At 37.4% G+C, this 19467-nt stretch overlaps 1 protein-coding gene across 1 annotated transcript in view; it reads left to right on the top strand.

The window, feature by feature from the left end:
- XRN1 (5'-3' exoribonuclease 1) overlaps positions 1-19467 on the top strand; it is a 110688-nt gene that overhangs the window by 70714 nt on the left and 20507 nt on the right. Inside the window, 7 exon segments of the mRNA XM_005669915.3 lie at positions 1218-1274; positions 3054-3186; positions 6311-6380; positions 8815-9022; positions 10097-10192; positions 16878-16980; positions 18171-18232. Of these exon segments, the coding sequence (XP_005669972.2) occupies positions 1218-1274; positions 3054-3186; positions 6311-6380; positions 8815-9022; positions 10097-10192; positions 16878-16980; positions 18171-18232 (729 nt within the window).

Below are 19467 nucleotides of genomic sequence, written 5' to 3'. Positions count from 1 at the left end.
TAAGACCTTCACTTTTCACCCTATTTAAAACTTGAGTCTCTCCCCACACTGCTGATCCCCTTATCTGCTTTATTTTCCTCTATGCTTTTACCTTCAAACATGCTATTTATTTTCCTTGTTTTGTTTCTTGTATGTCTCCCTCAACTAGAATATACTATTTTATCCACAATACCTAAATCAGCTTAAATGGAACTCAGTAAATATTTGTTGAAAGAATGAAATAAGAATGAAATGAAATATTTCTGTAATAAAAGAAAGCAGACTCTTTTTAAAGGCTTGAGCATTTTATAGTGTATAAATACAAGAATTCTATAGTGTATGGCCTTTGTAGCTTAGGGCTGTTTTATGTCCTTTTGAACTTATTTCTGTAAGGTGGGTTCTGAAAGATAAGTGAGTATCATACAAGTAAACAGCTGCCACTTTTCTTACTAGGTAAGAATTCATTTTTTGAAAAATTTAGTGTAAATGCTAGTGATGGATTGCAATGGATATAAATTATTCTTACATTTTATTAGGTAGAACAAGTAATATTTCCATTTTACAGATTGAAGGAAGCTGATATTTAAGTGTGAGGTCACAGAATTAACAAGTAGCAAAGAGAAAAGAAAATTCTTCTTCCAGCATTTTTTAGATAGTCAAAAATTCAGAGATTGGAGTTCCCATTGTGGCTCAGCGGTAACGACTGGTATCCATGAGGACAAAGGTTCAATCGCTGGCCTCACTCAGTGGGTTAAGGATCCAACATTGCCATAAGCGGTGGTGTAGTTTGCATTCTCGGGCTCCGATCCCACATTGCTGCAGCCAACAGCTGCAGCTCCAATTCCACCCCTAGCCTGGCAACTTCCATATACTGTGAGTGCGGCCCTAAAAAGCAAAAAAAAAAGTAAAGTTACTTTGGAGAGAGGTAGTAACTGGGAGGCAATACAAGGGGTTCTTTTTTTTAATGACTTTTTCCAGGGGTTTTTATGTTGTGCTTAGTAATGTTCTGTTTCTTGAGCTGAGTGTAGTTATACATAGATATGGTTATACTATAAAAAATGCATCAGATTGTATACTTACAAGTTTGCATTTTACTATTTTTATCAACAAAAAAATTTTACTTTAAAAGTATGAATTTATTAATTTATTTATCACTCATTTCTTTTGGCTTTTTAAAATTCAGTCATGTCCAAAATTATTATTCAGCAATAATAATTTAAAATTTTTTCTTTCCTCAGCAAAGAAAGAATAATAAGAAGGTTCGAGTGACAGTGAAGCCCCATTTGCTATACAGAGTAAGTTTCCTGTTAAAGAGTTCAAAATTGTCAGCCTTACAACAAATACTAAAGGAACTTCTCTAGGCAGAAAAGACAGCAACAGGAAACAAAAATTCCACAAATGACAAGGCTCACCAGTAAAGGTATATATACAGGAAAGATACGAAATCATCCATGCACGATTATACCACCAAAATCAGAAATCATGAGAAGAGGTGGGTACAAATGCAGGACACTGGAGATAAACTTGCAATTAAGAGAAGAACAACTTAGAACAATCTCATATACATATATACTCTTACATCAAAACTTCAGAATAACTGCAAACCAAAAATCTACAATTGATACACAAACAAGGAATCTCTGAAGAAGAAATATATCTCATAGTAAATAAGTGCATAATCCACCATGAAGGGGGTCATTTGACATCATTCTGGAATGCTGAAGTCTTCTTAGAACTGATTCTGATTTCCTCTCCATCAAAGAATTTATGATAATTATAATTAAATAATGCAACTGTACAATTAAATAATATAGGTCTACAATTGTATTATTAATAACCATTTCTCTCCATGGTACAATGTAAAGTCTATAATGTCTTGTTTATCACATCACCTAGAGTGTGTAATGCCTTTATTGAAGAATCAGTAAGATGTAACAAATTGTGAGGACATATTTATATAGTAACACTGTTTTTTAACCAACTTATGCATTTTATATTTTACTTATTTTCAGAGGGTGTATTATTTTTGTTATTCTTACCAGTTATTCTTTTTATTATGCTATGTAAAATATTTAATGGTATATAAGGCTTTCTTCTCTATAAATTTTAGTTGCATAATATACACAATTTTAATATAACGCTAATTTTTAAAGAAAAATTGAAATGTAATAGATAATACTAAATAGTAAAGATGAAAGCCATACAAAATGTGATAAAGTATAGAATAAATTTCCTATTTGTCTCAGCATATTTTCCATTCCACTTCTCCAGAGGGAGTCACTTAATCTGTTTCTTAAGATCCATGATATAATAATATGTGTGCATGTAATTGTGTTTAAATATATGTATTTTATTTTGTAAAAAAAAAAAAAAAAATTTAAAGAACAGGCATTCTTCCTAAACCATGCAAACCAATCACTAGATATTATTGAACATGAAAAGAAAATTGTATACAGTGATGAATATATTTGCTTTGGAATTAGTTAACTAGCTAGTTACCTACAAGTATAAAAGAGCAATGAAGATACAGCTGAAGGGTAAGATTTAAAATGTTCTTTAATCACTGTATGATAGATAGTTTCTTATTACTATTCATTCAGAATTGTCAATTCAAACTGTTTACAATTTGAATTCTACCAAGTTTTCTTAATTAGTTTCTAACAAGATTTGCTTAATTAATGGAGTTTTTATTATTGTTGTAATTAAAAATAATTATGGAGTATGTGCACACTCCTCAAAAAAAAATTTTTTTTTAAAAAGGGAAAAAAAAAGAATTCAAAGTTGTTTTTGCTTTGAACATATAGAAGGAGAGTCATGGTTTGGGGGTGATGAGCCTGACTAGTATCCATGAGGATGCAGGTTGGATCCCTGGCTCACTCAGTGGGTTAAGGATCCGGCGTTGCCGTGAGCTGTGGTGTAGGTCGAAGGCACAGCTCCAATTAGACCCCTTGCCTGGCAACTTCCATATGCCACAGGTGTGGCCCTAAAAAAAAAGTGTAGAAAGAACAAAATGTTTTCAATATTAATAGAAAAACTTTTTAAAATTAGAATAACTAAATCATTTTTCTTTTTAGCCTTTAGAACAGCAACATGGAGTTATTCCTGATCGGGATGCAGAATTTCGCCTCTTTGACCGTGTTGTCAATGTGAGAGAGAACTTTTCTGTTCCAATTGGCCTTCGGGGCACCATCATAGGAATTAAAGGAGGTAATAACTTGGAGTTCCCGTCGTGGCTTAGTGGTTAATGAATCCGACTAGGAACCATGAGGTTGCGGGTTTGGTCCCTGGCCTTGCTCAGTGGGTTAAGGATCTGGCATTGCCGAGAGCTGTGGTGTAGGTTGCAGATGCGGCTCAGATCCCGCGTTGCTGTGGCTCTGGCATAGGCCGGTGGCTACAGCTCCGATTCAACCCCTAGCCTGGGAACTTCCATAAGCCATGGAAGCAGCCCTAGAAAAAAGGCAAAAAGCCAAAAAAAAAAAACAAACAAAAAAAAAAAACGGAGGTAATAACTCTGTACTTGACATGTCTCCAACTGCATTTATGTTGTAAAATAGACACAAATTTGTGTGTCTTATATGTAAGCAGAAAGCAATATAAATCACGAAAAATGCCATATCCTTTTAATTTTTTTTTAAGTTTTAGTTTTCAGAGAAAATTCTCCTTTTCTGTCTTGTGTAATTATCCGGAAAAGGTGGAGAAGTTGAGGAAGGACTGCTAAAAATTTGGTAGTTTATGTATAGCACATTAAAATTATCCAAAACCTTGGTGAGAATACATACATATGTTTCCATGAAACCAGGAGAAACATTTCATCAGCTTTCATCTAACCTTGTTCAGGGTTTTACCTTAAATGTCATTGTAATCTCTTAATTTCTGTGGAGAAATAAGCAGGATGTATGAGCTGTTTATAGTTAAAAGGTTTGAAATATAATGTGCATGTTAACTTGAATTTTATGAATACAGCTAGATTATGTATATAAAACATACCTATCATTCTGTTGCACAACAATGTGCGTATAGTTAACACCACAGTACTGTACACTTTAAAATGGTTACAATGATACATTTTCAGTGTTTTTTACAAAAAATTTAAAAAATGAGAGGATGGGGAAAAAAAGGGAAGCATTAGCTAAGGATCTAAAAGTGCCTAAAGGGATTCCTGGAGTGACTAGCTTTGTAGCATAGGTTCCAAAAAAAAAAGTCAACTCAACATGAATCAGCAAATAAGGTGCCTAGGGGTTAGGGCACTGGCAGCACTGTTCCTCTGTGTCCCAGACCCTCAAGCTAGATCTCACCATCCAGAAAGAAGGAAGAGCAGACAGGCCATGAGCCTAAAAGAACTGCTTATTTTTGCCAACAGTGTGCCAAGATTTAGCATCAACCCTCCCAACCACCTGATGAGAGGTAAATATTATAAATATTATTTCCTCACCTCAGAGGTTAAGTGATTTCCTGAGTTTACACAAACGAGTGGCAAAGCTGGAATTGGAACTCTTTTTCCCCTGATTCTTCTGTAACTTTGAACAGTGGTTCTCCAGATTTTCCATCTGCATGTCCTTTTGGGGTCTTCCCTCCCCACTTACCTCTAAAAGAGAATTTTTTCTCTGATTCTTCTTTGAATTTGTAGGATATATTTCTAGCTGCTGAAAATGGAGGAGGGCAGTTTAAGTAGGTTAAGCCCGCGCTAAGCTTGGTGAGGGTCAGGTGGGTGTAATGAAGCAAACCTCCTCCTGCTTGCTTTTCCACCTCAGGCATTGGCAGTTCACATGTTGAGCTTATTGGATTGTTCTCTAATTATGTTGGCCTGAAAAGGCCCTAGAACTCGGATAACATAGAAGTTTCCTTTCTTCTGACAACTCCTATCAGTAATAGCGACGGCTTAGAAGTTTTGTCTTGAGAAGGATTTTAAAGCTACATCTATGCTGAGTGGAAAAAGCTCTGTCATTGATAAACCATGTCTGCCATGGACATGGGCTGTAGAGGGGAATATTTGTCTGACGTCCTCAGCTGATACCTCCTCTCCATTGAAGGGGATAAACAGTCATCTGTCAATAATGTTTTCGGTAAATGGCTCCTCCCTCAGACAGGACACAGGAACCTAAACAGTGAGCAGTATGCCTTCAGAGAAGAAATTAATGCTTCTCATTGAGCCCCACTTTCTAGGTTTTAGATTTTAGGTGAAAGTGTCAGGTGAAGGGTACAGCTGGATGGGGGAGAATAAGTAAGCTCTGCAGCCTGGTTTCATTTGGGCAGTGAGGGACCAAGAATTGAAGGAAACATTCCACAACCCCTGCCATAGTATCAGATATGGTGTTAGGGTTCTCCAGAGAAACAGAACTAATAGAATGGAAGGAGTAGGGGTGCTGGTGGAGGTGGGAAGAGAGAGAGAGTTGATTCTGGACATGATAGACTCTACTGTTAATTTGGGCTTAGAATTCACAGATTATAGCTAATTATTTCACTTTACCTTGGCATGTTGGTAAATTTAAACTTTCCAGTTGTATCCCATCACCCTCTCTGCCAAATTTAGCCTTTTCTGCTCCAATTAAAGTTTGTAGCACCAGGAGTTCCCGTCGTGACGCAGTGGTTAACGAATCCGACTAGGAACCATGAGGTTGTGGGTTCGATCCCTGCCCTTGCTCAGTGGGTTAACGATCTGACGTTGCCGTGAGCTGTGGTGTAGGTTGCAGATGCGGCTCAGATCCCGTGTTGCTGTGGCTCTGGTGTAGGCCAGTGGCTACAGCTCCGATTAGACCCCTAGCCTGGGAACCTCCATATGCCGAGGGAGCAGCCCAAGAAATGGCAAAAAAAAAAAAAAAAAAAGTTTGTAGCACCATAGTCTTTCTCATGTGTCTCATGTCTCAATTGTGACATCCATTAGCTACCAAGTCATCTCAGCCAGAACCTTTGGGTCATCTTTGTCAGTTCTCTTCTTTTTATCTACATGGGTCACAAACTCTGGCCAGTTCTATCTAATAGTGTATCCATTCTCTCCATTCTGTTCCCCGTATTATTACCTTGTCTTCAAATCTTCATTTCCTTTGTCTAATTGTAAGACCTTCAAACTATAAACTCCAAAATTATCTCTTTTATTAACTCTCTTTTTATGAATAATTTCCACCATATACGAAAACAGAGGGAAAAAATAATAAATTCCCACAGCATCTAATTTAAAACGCATTACTCTAAATTAATACCAGTAATCTGTGAGCTTATTGGCACTTTCATTCACTGTCTGTATTGATAGTTGTAATGCTTCTTTATTCCAAAAACTTATATGCTGATTTTTTTATCATACGGTTTTTTTCAATCTTTCTTTTTCTCAAAACAGCTAATAGAGAAGCTGATGTACTATTTGAAGTATTGTTTGATGAAGAATTTCCTGGAGGCTTAACAATAAGGTTTGTATTTCCAGATGATAATTATACTTTGTAAATATGTCCATGTGGCCAGTGACTTTATATTGTTTATTTGTCCACAATTTCAGTTCTGATATGTACAAGACATCACACTTGCTGCTAAGAATGTAGCAGTGAATAAGACAGACATGGTTTCCACCTTCAGAGAGCTTTCCTTTTAGTAGAGAATGTAACTTACTACAGTATTAATTTTTTAATTAAAATGTGCTGGGAAGACAAAGATCAGGCGTCTGTCAGAGTGTGAGAATCTGTTCTGAGAGTTCTAAAAAGGCTTTCTTGAAGAAGTGGTCTTTAAAATAGGACATGAAGGGAGTTCCCATTGTGGTGTAGTGGAAACAGTCCACCAAGGAACCATGAGGATGCGGGTTCAATCCCTGGCCTCACTCATTGGGTTAAGGATTTGGCGTTGCCATGAGCTGTGGTGTAGGTTGAAGACACGGCTCGGATACTGCATTGCTGTGGCTGTGTAGGCCAGCAGATGTAGCTCTGATTCGACCTCTAGCCTGGGAACCTCCATATGCTGCAGGTGCAGCCCTAAAAAGCAAAAAAATTAAAATAAAAAATAAAAAATAAAATGGGATATGAATAGGTAATTGGAGGAAGAGTGACATGTGGTCAGGAAGAAAATGCAACAGAGGACATTTTCACTCATTTAAAAAAACTAAAAGAATGAATGCAGGTGTGTCAGCTTCAGCAACTATGTAAGATTAGGGTAAGAGAAAAAAGCATGGTCCACACTGTAGGAACTGGTTAGCTAACTCTCAGGACATGCTAAGGATCTTGATATCTTCATTTTTATTCTCAAAGCAACATGAAGCCATCAAAATCAGAGATATGGGCATGATCAGATTTGCATTTTTTAATGGCTGCACCCACAGCACGTGGAAGTTCCCAAGCCAGGGATTGAATTCGAACCGACGTTGTGACCTATACTGGAGCTGCGCCAACATCAGAGCCTTTAATCCACTGCACCTGGCCAGTGATAGAACCCACAGAAACCCAAGCTGCTGTGGTCAGATTCTTAACCTGCTACATCACAGCGGGAACTCCAGATTTACACTTTTTTTAAGGTTAAATAACTTAAGGAATAGAAATACTTTGAATTGACCTATTAAATCTTTGCTGTTTATTTTAGCGAAGTTGTGGGTGATCGAGCCTGATTAGAGTGGTTTGAGGAGTAAATGGCAGGTATAATAATGGAAGCAAGAAACTGGGCTCACCCTTGAGAAGTTTGACCATGAAGGGAGAAAAGATAACTGGCAGTTATGAGGTTTAGAGAAAGAGAATTGGATTGTTCGTTTTTAATTTATCATGGCTGAGACTTATTCAAGTCTGTTTGGGGGAGCATTAATATAGCAAGAAAGTTTAAAGTTATAAGAAAAAGGATCATGACAGAATGAGAGATGCCATGGAATATTAGAAAGTGTGGACTCTCTCACTTAACCTCTGTATTACCTTGAGTAGTTTAGTTAAAACTTTCTGACTCTCAGTTTCCTCATCTGTAATGAAGATGTATACCTCACTAGGTTATTCTAAGGATTAAATGACATCCTTTGCAGTTTTCCTTTCTCCCTTCTAAAAAACAACTGGAGGACTAAACTGAAGTTACCTTAGTTTCTTTTTCTCCTCTGTTTTGATTAGCTATAATTAAGATAAAAATTACTCTCATTTAGCCTCTTTGCATAAAAATCACAAATTTCAGTCATTACACCAAGTGATCACCTTCAGTGCGCCTGTTATCCAAAGACTTTACTGTCTGCACTCTTAAATCAGAAGCAAAGTCTTAGTACCATGTATGATTTTATTTTTCATGAAAATGTTTGGTTACCAATAACCTTAGCCAAATAACTTTGAAATATGATTAATTTTTAAGGTGATTTACTTTTTTTCTCAGAGTCCTTTCCCCTCCCCCAAGCAGAGGCATGAGATTTCTTGACTGATACAGACCTGTGTAAAAAAGCTGGGTATATTCATTTCTGTGGTGCAGAACCTTAAAATATAGTTCTCACAATAATATTTTGTAGAAATCTCACAGACATTTCTCATGAAAGAATTCTACTTTTCCATGATTTCAGAATATAAGAAAATTACATTTTATAGAGGTATAGAGGTGATAGAATTGAAAACTTTTGATAAGAGAAGGCTTATTTTTACATTGAAACATTTTTATCAAGGCCAGGAGAGAAAGAAATCACAAATACTTCTCTCTTAGCCTTCCCTGGTCTGGAACTTTAAGATGGGAAAATGAGAATGAAAAGAGCCAGACTTGAAGTTCCCGTTGTGGCTCAGTGGTAACAAATCTAGTAGCCATGAGGACATGGATTTGATTTCTGGCCTTGCTCAGTGGGATAAGGATCCAGCATTGCCTTGAGCTATGGTGTAGGTCTCTGACCCTTATGTAACTTTTTACTTTTAGGTGCTCACCTGGTAGAGGTTATCGACTGCCAACAAGTGCCTTGGTGAACCTTTCTCATGGGAGTCGCTCTGAAACTGGAAGTCAGAAGTTGACAGCCATTGTGAAACCACAGCCAGCTGTGAATCACTATAGCTCAAATTCATCAGTTTCATCTGGGCATTTGGGAGGCCTGAACCATTCCCCTCAGTCACTTTTTGTTCCCACTCAAGTAAGACTGTCTTTTAAAATTGAGAAATGTCTGTTTTCTCTTTATATATTTACTTTGTGGACCAACATTTATATTTTTTTCTTATATCACTCAAGTGTTCTCTGCTATCTCATAAGAAATTACATTAATTTGAAAGGTAAAAGGGAGAGGACTGTATCATGTTTATAAAAGCAGTTTTCAGTAGCCACCATACAACTTATGGATACTTTCCTTTATTTCATCTTCCTGAGGACAAAAATTGATCTGTCCTCAATTCAGTGAGATAATAATGTGTGAGATAGTTTAACTCCATGGCCCCAAAAAAGTTCTTAACCACACTTTTTAATCCAAATAACACATATTTATCATCAGAGTTCCCGTCGTGGCACAGTGGTTAACGAATCCGACTAGGAACCATGAGGTTGAGGGTTCTATCCCTGGCCTTGCTCAGTGGGTTAACGATCCGGCATTGCCGTGAGCTGTGGTGTAGGTCACAGACTCGGCTCAGATCCTGCATTGCTGTGGCTCTGGCGTAGGCCGGTGGCTACGGCACCGATTCGACCCCTAACCTGGGAATCTCCATATGCCGCAGGAGCGGCCCTAGAAAAGGCAAAAGACAAAAAAAAAAAAAAAAAAAAAAATTTATTATAGACTAATTAGAAAACACATGGTGGGAGTTCCTCTGTGGCTCACTGGGCTAAGGATCCAGTGTTGTCACTACTGTGGCATGAGTTTAATCCCTTACCAGGGATTCTCTCCTTGCCGTGGGCATAGCCAAAAGAAAAAAAAAAAAAAATAGCCAATACACTAGAAAAGAAAAAAGCTTTTTGTGGGATATTGATTCAGTATAATCTTTTATATTATTTGATTTAAATATCTACCAATTACATCTGAAGAAGATCTTTTTCACTCCAGCAGCATACTTTTATGATTACTATATGGAGCTCCAGAAAAAAAAATTGAGGTATTAGATAATGTAATTTAAATATCCTGTCAACTACTAAATAGCTTTAATAACTAAATTATTTGATTTTTAACATGAATCTTTATTTTTCATGTTTTACTTTTCCTTAGAAATTTTTTATGCTTTCCCAGGTACCTGCTAAAGATGATGATGAATTTTGCAATATTTGGCAGTCCTTACAGGAATCGGGAAAGGTTCAACATTTTCAGCCAGCTCTACAAGAGAAGGTTAGTATTCCTTGCTTGATGGACATTTTTTAAAATTTATTTTTGGAGTTCTCTGTGGCAAAGTAGGTTAAGGTTCAGTCCCTGGCCCAAGAATTTCCATATGCCACGGGCACAGCCAAAAAAAAAAAGTTGTATTTAATTTTTCTTTTTATGGCCACACCTGCAGCATATCGAAGTTCCCAGGCTAGGGGTCAAATCGGAGCTGCAGCTGAGGCCTACAGTATAATCACAGCAACGCACTGGGTCCAAGTCACATCTGCAGTTTACACAGCAGCTTGCAACATCAGATCCTTAACCCTGTGTGAAGCCAGAGATCCAGCCCAAATCCTCACAGAGACAATGTTAGGCCCTTAACCTGTTGAGCCACAATGGGAACTCCAAAAAATTTATTTTTATGTTTATCTTTTAGATATTTCTCTTTTAGATTAATTTTTCTTCCGAAATCTCATAAAGTAGAAATAACACTCTGGTCTTGAATTTTCACAGTTCTTTTTGGCCATATATGTTTTTGGACCAAAGAGTAAAAATATAGAAAATTTTTCTTTTAAATCAGTTTTGTATTTTTTTAAGTTGTTTATAAATCATAATAACTATATTTTAAATTTAATAAAGGCTTATAGTGGCATACTTTAATTACTCATTTCCACTTTAATGTATAGCTTTATGCTGGCAGTTGGTTGTCTTAAATATGAATGAGCAAATTCACATTCCTTGATGGAGATTAAGAAGAGAAAAGAAATTCTGCTAAAAGAGTAGACTCACACCAAAAAAAGGAAGAAGAAAGGGAATGAAATCTTCCTACATTTTCCTGCTAATTTCTTATCTATCTTCTCAGCTTAGGTCAAAAAGGAATGTTCTCTCAAGTTTACAGACCAGTAACCTACAGATGAGGGCATAATTTATTCTAATGTCCTCCAGTGGTGGTGGCATTATCAGAACAAGAGAAGAGAGATAGCAAAGGGAATGATGGTAAAACATAAAAAGTGAGAGTTACAACAACATTGTAAATCAACTAGACTTTAATTTAAAAATAAATAATAAAGTGAAAAAAATCTAAACAAACGATGAGAGTGACAAAAAGTACAGGTCACCTCTGCCAGTATGCTATTGTAATTTTCCCTTAAATCATCCATAAATTCTTTCTACATAAATATAACCCATATCCGGATTTTAAACCCTCCTTTCCTCTTATTTATTTGATGACTGCTCACCACTCGTTCTTCAGGGGTGCTTTTTTTTTTTTTTTTTTTTTTTTTGGCTATTTCTTGGGCCGCTCCTGCGGCATATGGAGGTTCCCAGGCTAGGGGTCTAATCGGAGCTGTAGCCACCGGCCTACGCCAGAGCCACAGCAACGCAGGATCCGAGCCGAGTCTGCAACCTACACCACAGCTCACGGCAATGCCGGATCGTTAACCCACTGAGCAAGGCCAGGGATAGAACCCTCAACCTCATGGTTCCTAGTCGGATTCGTTAACCACTGCGCCACGACGGGAACTCCCAGGGGTGCTTTTTTATCATTCATTCATTCAATACATATTTATTAAGTGCCCTACCATATGCCAGGCATTGTTCTGTGCAGTGACAGTATAGCTATAAACAAAACAAAAATCCTAGCTCTCATACAGTTAGTGTTGTAGGGAGGAAAGGATAATAAATAAGACAAAAAAAAGTAAATTGAATGATGTATTGGACAATGGTACGTTTGAGAAAAAAATGCAGGGAGCAGGATAGGGAATGTGGAGAGGAGGGAAGGCGAAGTTTTGCAGTTTTAAATGGCAAGTTTGGGTAACATTTGAATGAAATGAAGGAGGAGGGTATACAGATATCTGAGGGGATAATATTCGAGGCAAAGTTAAAGGCCCTTGCAGGTGGTGATCCCTGGTATAAACAAGGAAGAGAAAGAAGACCATTTGGCTGAATCAGTAGGGTGAATTGTAGGAAATGTAACTAGACAGGTAACAGATTGATACTATGTAGGACCTTCTGGACCATTATAAGGACATTGGCTTTTACTTGGTGAGATAAGGAATCATTAGAGGGTTTTGTGCAGTTGAGTGACATGATCTGAGTTATATTTTAATAGTATCAGTTGGGCTGCTATTTTGAGAATAGAATATAGAGGAACCAAGGTAGAAACAGAGATCAAAATAGAGTTGATACTTACTTGGACCAGAAAAGTAGGACCCTGTGAGAAGTGGTCAAATTCTAGACATATTCGGAAGGGATTTCTAGCTGATGATGAATTGAATGTGGGAGTTAAAAAAAAAAAAAAAAGAATGTATTAAAAGATGTGACTCTTGGAGTTCCCGTCGTAGCTCAGTGGTTGACGAATCCGACTAGGAACCATGAGGTTGCGGGTTCAATCCCTGGCCTTGATCAGTGGGTTAAGGATCCAGGGTTGCCATGAGCTGTGGTGTAGGTCGCAGATGTAGCTTGGATCTGGCGTTGCTATGTCTGTGGCGTAGGCCAGCATATGTAGCTCCGATTAGACCCCTAGCCTGGGAACCTCCATATGCTGTGGGTACGGCCCTAAAAAGCCAAAAAAAAAAAAAAAAAAAAAAAGAGCCAGAGAGAAGGACTTTGACTCTCTGTCAAAGAAGACTGAGAAGGAACAGCCAGTGAAACAGAAAGAAAACCAGGGAAACATGGTTTCTAGATTCCAAGTTAAGAATGGTTGTCAGGGAAAATAGACTGTGTCAAATGCTGCTGATCAATTAGGATGAAAACTGAGAATTGACTGTATTTAGAGTTTAACACATGAAGGCCATTGAGAATCTTTACAGGAACAGTTTCTTTTAAGTGATAGGAGTGAGATACTGATTACAGTGGGTTTAAGGGAGAAGAAACAGAAATAGGAGGCAGAAAAATATAGGTAATTCCTTCAAAGAATTTCGCTCTAAAATAAAATATTACCCTGAGTCTCCTCTTTCCTTTCCCTGTTTGTTCAAGTTTTTTACTAACCTCTGTTCTTCCAGCCCTTCCCTGGGGACTGTTCTCTAAAATTCAGCAGTTTTCTTTTCCCTCCTGCCCTATTGCTTAACTGGTGACTCTGACTCTTACTTCTCTGCTAATTACCACTCAGTCTATGTCTCAGTGTTTCCCTAACATTGATTCCAACCTCTCAATCAAGATCTGATTCAGTATCTCCAACTTTCTAGAAGACAGGTATAGATGAATGTTCCACATCAACTTTTTTTTTAATTACTCAAATGAATTTATCACATCTGTAGTTGTATAATGATCATAACAATCTGATTTCACAGGATTTCCATCCCACAGCCCAGGCACATCAACTTTAAGATACCTCAGAATTGATCTCACCTAAAGCCTCTTCTCCTATCCTTATTTCCAACGCAAGCATTTACTCAGCCTTATCACCTAAAAAGCATGGAGTCAAAAATTTGTGCTTCTTCTCTCTAATAATTTTTTCAGTGAAACCTCAATTCATTTCATTCCTCATTTCTCACAACTGGACCTTAAATTGTCATCCCAGCCCTAAATTAACCTCCTATCTGTGCTTCCTGTTTCTTACTTCTTTCCTTTCCAGTCCTTCTTGCATACTACTCCCTATATAATCTTTCCTAAAGATCCTTTTACCTGTGTTGGCCTCGTGGCATAATTGAGCAAAATGTCTAATCAATAAGGACTCTTGGGTTTGAACTCAATTTATGCCCTGAGGCAATGTGGTGAGGTAAATCTGGTATTGGACTCAGAATCAAGAAATCATGTTTTGTGCTTCAAATTGAGCAAATCTGACTTCCCTGGGCCTTTGTGGCCTCGCGTATAATATTAAGGCATTGGACTTATATGAACTTTGAAGTCCTTCCCAGCCCTAAAATAGTTGTTCAAATACTCTAGAATGTATAGGACTCCCTGTTTAGTAGTACTGGAATTCAGCCTCAACTCAAACTAATATCTAGGCCTTCTACAATCTAACCCTATATAGTTCTTATACAAACTCTGTCCAACTTGAAATGGTTTGTTCTAGTCAGACTGGTCTCCTTACTTTCCCTTTAACAGATAATTCCCATTTCAAGTTATGTTTTTACATTGTTCCCTCCACTTAGGATGCCTTTTTTTGCTGTGTCACTGCCAAAAAGTCTATTAGTCATATTACCACCCATTTCCTTGGGGCGGAACTCAACTCTTGATACTATATTTCCTCAGAATTTTCTGTATGTATCTCCTGTTGTTATGTGCCATTTCATTATTTATATTACCTAAAAACTCCCATGTTTTGTCTCCTATATGTTCCAAGAACTATGAGCCACCACATATATCACACATCCATGAAGCATTAATAAGCAGCCTACTATTCACCTGATAAGTGAATTCTAAAAAACTCAACATTTTTTTAAGATATTCAAGCTTTTGGAAAAGGCAAAACTGTAGAGACAATAAAATATCAGTGGTTGTCCAGGGTTACTGGGAAAGGAAGAGATAAATAGGTGGAGCACAGACGATTTTTAAAGCACTGAATGTACTCTGTATATTATAATGGTGAATACACGTCCTTGCACGTTTATCCAAAGCCATAGAATGAACAACTCCAAAAGTAAACCCCATGTAAATTCAGGCCTTTATAAGCAAAATGTAACAATCATGACTAATACAAATAGCTTTATGTAGACATCAAACAGAATAATTTAAAAAACTATACTTAGGGAGTTCCCACTATGGCTTAGCGATAACAAACATGACTAGTATCCATAAGGATGGGGGTTTGGTCCCTGGCCCCATTTGGTAAGGATCTGGTGTTGCTATGAGATGTGCTGTAGGTCACAAATGTGGCTCAGATCCCATGTTGCTGTGAATATGGCATAGGCCAGCAGCTCAGCTCCTATTCAACTCCTTGCCTGGGAATTTCCATATGCCGTGGGTGTGGCCCTAAAAATAAATAAATAAATATACTTAAAAGTATTTTTTTTCTAATTAAACTCATGGCACTTTTCCTCTGATATGGTACTGTGAGCATGGGTTTAAGTTAGTGCTCAGATGTCAGTTTTCTCCTATTATTTATTTCTATAACCAATTACTTTATCACTTTGAGCCTCAGTTTACTCATCTGTAATATGGAATCAAAATACACCACAGCATTTTTATGATTATAGCATTGTTATAATGATGTTAAGATAATGGATGCAGGAGTTCCCATTGTGGCTCAGTGGTAACAAACTCAACTAGTATCCATGTGGATGCGTGTTTGATCCCTGGCTCAATCATTGGGTTAAGGATCTGACATTGCCATGAGCTGTGGTATAGGTCACAGACATGTCTCAGATCTGGCATTGCCATGGCTGTGGCGTGGGCTGGCAGCTGCAGCTCCTATTCAGCTCCTAGCCCGAAATTTCCATATGCTTAAATACAAAAAAAAGGGGAGGGGGAACAAAGTACATCTTACCATGCCTAGCACATAATAAACACACAATATTTGTTCACACCAATCTATTGATCCTAATGTTCTAATTCCTTTCTTTACAGTCAGAATCCTCCATAATGAACTGCTCTAGTCCATATCCGCACCAGTCATTGTGCTGTGCTGATGGAAATCTCTTGGCCCTTTTGACTTGTTTAGACTAAAGAGCCCTAGATATTCCTGTGCAGATGAGCTCATTGGACTTTCCTTCACACTCTGATGCATATCACAACTATTTTGGAACATGCCCACTGCCATCTACATATGGTGTGCCTTTGTACCCAGTGTTCATTCACCTGTGCTCAGAAGAAAATAAATAGGGCCCACCAAAAGCAAAGCTGAGTAATCATTGTTAAGTGATTAATTTGTATTGAACATCTCCAGCCCCTGCTTTTGCTTCCCATTCCCACTTCTACTGTGGTGAGTTATCTGTCATTTTGTTCTCAGGCCTCCTCTCCCTGTCAGAAAGCAGGACTGCTATGATCTTTATATGAAACTTACTCATGCTGTTTTGCTAATTTTCTGCATTCCTGCACTGTCTCAATTATGGTAGCTTTAAAATCATTCTTGCTATCTGTTAATAGTAGTCTTCCAGCATTTGAAAACCTTGACGGTATAAATATTAATTAATAAAAATTAGGCACTGGGGGAAGGGGTGTGAAAGGTTTAATATCCTCAACTTTTGTAACATGGGGCAGAAATGATGACTTTTTTTAAGTCTCTTAATTGGACATTTTTAAAATAATGAGGTCAAGAGAATAGTATATTAAACCTATAGGTACCCACCCTTACCTTGAACATATCCAGTCTTCTTCCTTTCATAACACCTATTCATTTCCCATCCCCAAATACCCCTGAGACAGGATTGTTTTGAAGCAAATCTAGAGATCTTCAGAGGCTGCTGTTTCTGTTGCGAGGAAACATTCATCTAAAGTTTAATCTTTAGTTTCTATGTTAACTTTAAGTAAAATTAGATTTAATTCCTTCTATTGGAAGTGTTTTTGTAAAATGATTGTTTCTGTGTACCTTACTATCTAATTAATGCATAGAGAAATGTCTGGAGTGATGACCATAATATTTAGTAATGGTTATTTCTGTGGTGGTAGAAGTTGAGTTGTTTTTTTTAAATTCTCTATACTTTGCTTCATTCTTTAATTTTTTTTCTAATGAGCTCTAAATTTTTATAAAAATAATAAAGTATTGAACATTGAGAAAGAGAGGTAGTTTTAACATTGAGTTTAAGTCATTTATAAGAATTTTCACTTTCAGGGTGCTGTTCTACCCCAAGAAATAAGTCAAGTAACTCAACATAATAAATCTGGCTTTAATGACAACAGTGTTAAGCAAAGAAAACATGAGCCTCACAAAAAATGTAAGTTTTGAGTTAGAACGTATATTTGTGATGCTAACTGCTTCCTCTGATTTTTTATTAATTAACAGCTTTATTGAGTTATAATTCACATATCATGAAATTCATTCTTTTACAGACTTTTTTGTGTGTGTGTTTTCACAAAATTGTACAACCAGTGTCACTACCTAAATTTAGAACATTTTCAGAGTTCCCATTGTGGCTCAACAGTAACAAATCCAACTAGTATCCATGAGGATGTGGGTTTGATCCCTAACCCTGCTCAGTGGGTTAAGTATCTGGGGTTGCTGTGAGACATAGTGTAGGTTGCAGACGCACCTTGGATCCTGAATTGCTGTGACTGCGGCGTGAGCCGGCAGCTGAAGCTCCGATTCAACTTTAGCCTGGGAACTTCCATATGCCACTGGTGTGGCTCTAAAAGAAAAAAAATAATAATAACAATAATAATAATAATAAATTTAGAACATTTTCATTACCCCCAAAAGAAATGCCATACCCCTGGCAACCACTATTTTACTTTCTGCCTCTATGGATTGACCTATTCTGGACACTTCATATAAATAGAATCATAAAATATGTGACCTTTTGAGACTGGTTCCTTTTACGTGGTGTAAGGTTTTCAAGATTAATCCATGTTGTAGCATGTATCAGTACATCATTCCATTTTATGGCTAAACAATATTCTACTGTATGAGTACTACATTTTGTTTATCTATTCATCCACTTTGAGGCTATAATGAATAATGCTGCTGTGAATATTCATGTTCAAATTTTTGTGTGAATGTATGTTTGCAGTTCTCTTGGGTACATATGAATGAGTACTCAGGAATTACTGAGACGTGTTAACTGTGTGCTTAGCTTTTTGTGGAACTATCAATTTTCCAAAGTGGCTGTACCATTTTATGTTCCCACCAGCAGTTGTACAAAGGTCCAGTTTCTCTACATCTTCCATATAGAACCTATGTTGTTGTCCATCTTTTATATTATAGCCATCCTAGTAAGTTTAGAGTCTCCTTCTGGTTTTCATTTATAATTCATTAATGACTGAGAGTGTTGAACATTTTTTCATGTGCTTATTGGCTGTTTGTATATCTTCTTTGGAGAAATATGTGCCTTACTCTCATAAATATTTGGTAAGTATAATTGGTGTGCAACAGATTTCATTTTACAAAACTCTATTCTCTTGTCTCTAGTTAAAGAAGAGTGTAAGAGTCCTAAAACTGAGAGTCGCTCACAAAAAATGTCAAATAGGCAGGTAAGCTTCTTAAAGTCAGATTTCTAGTAGTCAACTTTTTATTGCGGTTAGTGGCTTTGTAGCATCAAACTGAATGTTGCAGCCCTCTCAGCCAGATTCATAAGGTGTGTGGGAAGAGGGTTGCTGAAATGTAGCCTGTCAGTCGCTTGGATGGGAAGTTGCATGGCTAGAGTTCAGGATTTGGAACTTGAGATACCTGAAGTTACGGTTCTGCCATTTAATAGCTCAGTGATCTTGAGCAATTAATTACTACAATTCTTAACAGCCTCAGTTTCTTCATCTTTAAAATGGAGGTAAAACTGTATCACTTGTCTCTCTCATTATATATAATCTATACATACATACATACAAACATACCTACATGAATGTATGTGTGTGTATATGTGTAAAATATGTGGACATGTTTATATATACATTGAAATAATATGGATCGACATGGCAGAATTAGCAGTTAATTCTGTGGGGTTCCATTAATGGGGGAAGTTCATTTATGTTTTATTTTATATAGTCTCCACTGTTTGATAAGGAGTATGTGTGCATTTTATAATCAAAGAATAATTTTTTTTGTTTTTTTGTCCTTTTAGGGCTGCACCCGAGGCATCTGGAGGCATAAAGGTCCCCAGGCTAGGGGTCTAATTGGAGATGTAGCCGCCGCCCTACACCATAGCAATGCCAGATCCAAGCCACTTCTGTAATCTACACCACAGCTCACAGCAATGCCAGATCCCCAGCCCACTGAGTGAGGCCAGGGATCGAACCCAAAACTTCATGGTTTCTAGTCAGATTTGTTTCTGCTGCCCTATGATGGGAACTCCAAGGAATAATATTTTAGAAGTTCCTGTCGTGGCTCAGTAGCTAACGAATCCGACTAGGAACCATGAGGCTGTGGGTTTGATCCCTCGCCTTGCTCAGTGGGTTAAGGATCCGGTGTTGCCGTGAGCTGTGGTGTAGGCCGCAGATGCAGCTCAGATCCCGAGTTGCCGTGGCTGTGGCGTAGGCCAGTGGCTACGGCTCCGATTGGACCCCTGGTCTGGGAACCTCCATATGCCATTTGTATGGCCCTAAGAAAAGACAAATAAAAAATAAAAAAAGATGTCTTAACATATCCTGGCATATAACAGGTTCTCAGTAAAAGGTTCTCATTAATTTTTAGATACCAATAAAAAGTTGAATTACCTAACTTTTAAAGTCCTCTCCTAAAATCTTATGCTGTAATTTCCTTTCATCTAGAGAAG

Source organism: Sus scrofa, chromosome 13 (assembly GCF_000003025.6).
Source record: "Sus scrofa isolate TJ Tabasco breed Duroc chromosome 13, Sscrofa11.1, whole genome shotgun sequence".
Lineage (NCBI taxonomy): Eukaryota > Metazoa > Chordata > Mammalia > Artiodactyla > Suidae > Sus > Sus scrofa.
Note: the sequence above shows the minus strand (reverse complement) of the source record. Positions and strands in the feature narration are given on the sequence as shown.